This window comes from Dipodomys ordii, unplaced genomic scaffold (assembly GCF_000151885.1).
Source record: "Dipodomys ordii isolate 6190 unplaced genomic scaffold, Dord_2.0 Scaffold57, whole genome shotgun sequence".
NCBI lineage: Eukaryota > Metazoa > Chordata > Mammalia > Rodentia > Heteromyidae > Dipodomys > Dipodomys ordii.
This window is the reverse complement of record NW_012267273.1, coordinates 7,944,571-7,950,570: the sequence shown is the minus strand read 5'-3', so window position 1 is coordinate 7,950,570 and position 6,000 is coordinate 7,944,571. Positions and strand designations below refer to the sequence as shown.

General features: G+C 40.2%; 1 protein-coding gene across 8 annotated transcripts in view; it reads left to right on the top strand.

The window, feature by feature from the left end:
* The window catches only part of Swt1 (SWT1 RNA endoribonuclease homolog (S. cerevisiae)), a 64,549-nt gene that overhangs the window by 4,940 nt on the left and 53,609 nt on the right, over nt 1-6,000 (top strand). For 5 of the 8 annotated variants that reach the window (XM_013021800.1, XM_013021799.1, XM_013021803.1 and 2 more), the window contains exons 2-3: nt 2,791-2,933; nt 3,092-3,178. In XM_013021800.1, coding sequence (XP_012877254.1) covers nt 2,922-2,933; nt 3,092-3,178 — 99 coding nt within the window. In that variant the 5' untranslated portion in view covers nt 2,791-2,921. The other 3 variants (XM_013021801.1, XM_013021797.1, XM_013021802.1) reach the window with 3 other exon arrangements.

The following is a 6,000-nucleotide window of genomic DNA, read 5'->3' as shown; positions in this document are numbered from 1 at the left end:
CGAGCTGGGTTGGACCGCACCTCCTTTCACATCCTCAGCCCACACCTGTGACCCGAACGCTTGGGTCGTGTTGCTTGCGGCCGCGGGTCCTGTGAGCATTGGGTTCTTTGGGCCCGGTGTGGGTATGGGCCTTACAGGCCCTGGACGAGAGCCGGGATTGTTGAGAGCTTCAAGGCACTTGGCGGATGCGTTTCAGGTTGCCTACGATTTATCGCTGGTGAATCTGCTCCCCAGTCTTCTCTTTACCCTTGTCAGTCGTTCTTTTCTCTTTATGGCGGGGGGGGGGGGCGGTAGGGGAAGGGAGGGGAGAGGGACGAACTTGAGTTTTGTAGTTTCCCTGCCTGGGACTCGTTTGAAGGGTTTTGGCAGCAGGGAATGAGAGGGAAGCTGCTTTTTCGTCTCTGGTACCAGACATCCATCCAGATGTTTTTTTTTCTGAGTTATTAAGGGTGATGTGTACCTGGCTTACTGGTCTGTTGTTTTTCTTACTGGTTTTCAGAAATGGAAGAGAGCCTGAATTGTCACCTTGAAACGCTAACTGGAAGTTGGCCTCTTCCTTTTCCCCTTCGTTTGGAAGCTTATCTGGAAGGGTTTTTTCTTTTTCTTTTTTTTTTTTTTTTGCTTTTGGTGTGTGGGTGTGGGTGTGGGTGGGTGGGTGGGTGTCGGAAACGCTAATTTGGAACTTGGCCTTTTTCTTTGCCCTTAGTTTCGAAGTTTGAATCGTTTGTAATTGTTGTTGTTGTTTTCGTTTGGGGGTGGGGGAGATGGGAGGCGACGAGGGGGGTGGCGGGGGGAGGCCCTGGGGCTTGAACTCAGGGCCTGAGTGCTGGCTCACAGCGCCACTTTTGGTTTTTTTCTGAGTAGTTTATTGGAGATGAGTCTCAGGCTTTCCTGTCCTGACTGGCTTCCAACCTCGCTCTTCTCAGATGTAAGCCCCCTGAATAGCCAGTATTACTGGTGTGAGCCACCAGTTCCCGGCTTGGAGGGTTGTTTTGTTTTGTTTTCTGGTATGGGGGCTGGAACTCAGGGCCTGGGGGCTGTCCCTTAGCTTTTTATTGGTTAATTGGAAATTATAGTCTCTCGGATATGCCTGTTGGGGCTGACTTCATACTGCAATTCTCTGATCTCAGCCTCCTGAGTAGCAAGGATTACAGGGAGCCAGCCACTGGAGCCGTTGTTTGTTTGTTTGTTGTCGTCGTTGTTTTGTTGTTTTTAAGATCGATTATCCTCATAAAGGTTCTAAAGCCCTTTTAATCTGAGGCTGTAGCTCAGCACTGGAGCTCTTGCCTAGTACTTAGGCCTTGGTTTCCGTTTCCAGCCAATCAAGACAACTAAAATCCTTCCCTCTCTTGATTAACTAGTATTCTTGGGCATATATTGAACTTTATTTTAATAATTAAATGTAAAGTTTCTCTGTTATATAATCTATATAATTACAGCCTAAAGAAATGCTGACTATTTTAATGCACCCTTTAAGAATAATCGCTTTTTTTACATTTCTAGATGCTTTCTATAATTTTTCTTTTTTTTTGGGTGCTGCTGGGGATGGAAGCCAGGGCATTGCACATACTAGGCTATCCCTCTACCACTGAGCTACATCCCCAGTTCTTGTTTGTTTGTTTGTTTTTGTTTCTAGAAAGCTTGACAAAATATGTCAACTTCGGGCTGGGAAGGTGGTTCAGTGGTAGAGCGCTTGCCTTGCATGCCTGAATCCCTGGGTTCGATTCCTCAGCACCACATAAGCAAAAAGAAAAGGAAGTGGCGCTGTGGCTCAAGTGGTAGAGCGCTAGCCTTGAGCTGAAGAGCTGAGGGACAGTGCCCAGGCCCAGAGTTCAGGCCCACGACCGGACCCCCCCCCCAAAAATGTCAACTTCATAATTTAATGCCAGCTGGAAAACAAAACATGAAAGCATTCAATTTTAGTATATGGATTCTGTGGGAATGTATTTAAGACTTTCTGAGCATGAAGGGAATCTTCAAAGTTTGAAGAATTAAGGAAGTACACTTGTGCATCAATCAGTTACTAGGTTATCCAAAAAGTTTGGCTTAACAGGATCATAAACAGTCATCCCATAGTTTCTCTGGGTCAGGAATTCAGAAATGACTTTCAGGTGAATTTGGCTTTGCATTTTTTCATGAGGTTTCTATGAAGATACCTGCTGGGGATACCGTCCTGTGAAGGCATGATGATAGCGCTGTAGGAGCAACTTCAAATATATTTTGTCATCACCTAATGGCATTTCCCAAGTTTTTATTACAGCACACTTTTCAAGAAACTCTGGTTCTAATAGAACCTATCATATTCCTCCTGGGCAAGATAGTTTTTGTCTCCATTGTTTTAACTGACTTTCTCAAAAACCCTCTAAGATGCATTTTTTATTTTACGTATAATGAAATGGGCTCGGAAAATTGTATATGTAGTTTGCCTGCAGTTTGCTGAAGGTTCACATAAGAAATGACAGAATGTGTTGGAAAAAATGAAAATTCATAACTAATTGGGTTTGAAGTGTAGATGTTGTAAAATATGTCATATCAGCAGGCAATTAAAAATTATCTGGCACTGGAGGAAGAAGTAATAGCTTCAAGGCATAGATTATTTGTTTTTTAAATTATTATAAAGATAATATACAGAGAGCTTACAATTACATGTCAGGTAAAGAGTACATTTTGTTTTGCTCTCTCCCAGTTTTTTCCTGCCATATCTACCCATAAGTTTCAACACAGTGTCCACTGAATACCATTGCTGCATTTGTTTACCCTTTGTCTTTCCATTTCTGTGCCTCTCTTTAGACCCTCAAATACATATAAACAAGCAACAGAACAAAAAGAAAACAAAAACAGCAAAAAAGAAAAAACCTTGTCAAGGCATAATTTGAAACTCAAGCTTGACTGATCAAACTGAAGGAGAGGAACAGATTTTTATGAAGGAGAATGTAAGTAAGAAAATGTGGAACAATGAGAGCATCTAACCATCTTGAGAATAGATAGAATGTGGAAACCATTTTTTAAAACTAATTTTTATATATCTAAAAAAGAATAGTTCCTAATGTATTTTATCGTTATAAAAATGTATTTGGAATTTTTGTTCTAGCTTTTAAAGATGTCCAATGAAGAATCTTGTGGGAAAGAAGAAGATGCTCAAAGAAAAAGCTGTGCCTCTTCAGTTATTTTTGATGTAGTAAGAATTTTTATTTATAGACCTAACAATGTCTTGGTCCCCCTAAGTTCCCTCCCCTTTCCTTCCTTCCCCCTTTTTCCTTATTTATTTATTTATTCTTCTTTTTATTACGACTGCTTAAAATTAGGGACCTCTTGCTAGCATAGCTTATTTGCTCATGGCTGGTGCTCTACCACTTGAGCCACACCACAAGTCAAGCTCTTTGCTAGTTAATTTGAGATGGAATCTCATGGACTTTTGTGCCTGGGCTGGCTTTGAGCCATGATCATCCAGGTTTTCCCCCTGAGTATCTAGGATTATAGGTGTGAGCCACCAGCACCTGGCTATGGCTTATGTTTATGTAATAAAAAATACAATTTTTGCATTGAGATAAGTAAATACTTTATTCTGCCTATGTAGCCTAGAAGAAGTAAGTTGATTTTCTCATTCCTTATTTGTGTTATTTTTCTTATTCTTTATAATTTTATGAGGTAGTTACTGTTATCTCAGTTGCACAGATAAAAAACTGAGGCTTAGAGTACTGAGAGGAAAATACTTTTCATTTGTGACCTCAATTCTAAGCCCATTTTGACATTTGTAATAACAATTCATGATTACACTGCTTCCCACATTTTCTTTCTTCATTTCTTCAGCTTTGGCCAGAGTTGCACTACTGTCAATGGCCAAAGTTTGTCAGATGATACTGTTAATGTTAGAAAAGGTATACTTTCCATGTTCCTTTCTCTATTTTCAACACTACATTTAAGACGTATTTGGGAGATGAAATTTAGAGTATGTTATAACTTGGGTGATACTGTTTCTAGGAAGTAAGAACAATGTAATTGATATCAAAACCAGTAAAAGAAAACCTCATCTAATTGGTTTTATTGTATACTTTATGAATAGTCTGCATAATTCATCACCAGAATTAGTGTGTGTGTGCTATTTTACCATCCATAATGTGGGACTAATCTTGCAAAGGTGACTATCCACTTAAGTGGTTTCTGTGTTGTAGGTTAGTTCATAAGACTTTAATGACCAGAATGAAATAGTCAAGATACATTGTACTCTTTGATGTTTGTTCTTTGCTTCTTATAAGCTTTCTGAATATGAATTTAGTCTCCAAGTTATAGTGGTAATTAGGAAAGGGACCTTGGACATGGTCATATAGTATTTTTTTGTCCTTGATTTATATCCCTACTACCACCATTTATCATTCTTGAACTGTATGCCATTTTTGGGGGGGCGGGGGAGGGGTCCGGTCGTGGGCCTGAACTCTGGGCCTGGGCGCTGTCCCTCAGCTCTGAAGCTCAAGGCTAGCGCTCTACCACTTGAGCCACAGCGCCACTTCCGGCTTTTTTCTTTTTGCTTATGTGGTGCTGGAGAATCAAACCCAGGGCCTCATGCATGCAAGGCAAGCACTCTACCACTGAGTCACCTTCCCAGCCCCTTGTATGCCATTTTTAATTCTTTTCCATTCCTTCTGACAAGTAGTCTAGTCAGATGTTTTCTTGTCATTATTTCTTTAAATGTGATGTCTACGAGGCCAGTGGTGGTTTTCATGTTGCTAAACCTCATTAGTCAGTTCCTCAACCTCATCTGCCTTGATTTACCAGCAGTGTTTTTCATAGTTAATTATGCCTTCCTCTTGAAACACTTTCTTCACTTAGCTTCTGAGATACTGTACTCTTCATTTTTCTAATGAATGCTTGTGTCTCAAACTCCTCTGCTGGTTCTCCTTATCTTTTTAGATAATAAGCTTTCAAGTGCCCAGGCTCACAATTTCCCCAGTTGAGTCAATTGCAATTTCATTCACTTACTTGCATAAAAATCCTAGGAGCATCCTCTACTGGTATCCAGTCTATTAGTGATTTCTATAAATTTATTTTTAAATAACAATTTTTATTGTTATTATAAAAGTGATGTACAGAGGAGTTGCAGTTACATAAGTCAGGAAAAGGGTAATTTCTTTTGGACCCTTTCTCTCATTCTCTCCCAGAGCTTTCTTTTCTTTTTTATAATATAGTCAAAGTCTTAAGACCTTTATTATTGCTATTCCATGGTCTAAGCAGCCAACTTGTTTTCTCCAGTTATCCCAGTAGTTTCTGTTTTTACCTTTGCCTCTTCATGGTCTATTCTTATTTTTGTCTTTTATTGGTGCTGATCCTGTAGCTTGAACTCCGGGTCTGGGTACCATCCCTGACCTTTTTTGCTTAAGGCTAGTGCCCTGCCACTTTGAGCCATAGCTTCAGTTCCAGCTTTTTGGTGGTTAATTGGAGATAAAAGTCTCACAGACATTTTGCTTGGGCTGGCTTCCAGTTGTGATACTCAGATCTGAGTTTCCTGAGTAGCTAGGATTATAGGTGTGAGCCACTGGTGTTCGGCTTCTTGGTCTATTCTTAACCCAGTAGTTGTTAATGTAAACAAATCATGATTCCTTTGTTCAATAATTTCTATTGGTTTTTCATACCATTCAGAGTGAAAACTTAACCATGCGTGTTGGGGCTAACAAAACTACCTGCTTTCCCCAATCTCATCTCCCCATTACTCTCTTCTATGCTACTGGCTTACTTGTTCCAGGATCTCAGCTTATTTGTGCCTCTCAGGGCCTTGGTTTTGCTGATTGTTCTCTTTTGAGTTGAAACTCTTTTTCTTTTTATTCATATTCTGTGTTTCTTCTTTTTGTTCTGGTCTCTATTCAGATGTCAACATGTCAATGGGATCAGTTTTAACTGAATATCCCAAATCCTCCCACTTTCAGCTCCCAGCCCATCCTATCTACTTCCTCTCTTTATTCTGCTATATCATGTGACTGCACTGGATTTTTGGCACTGGATTTTTAA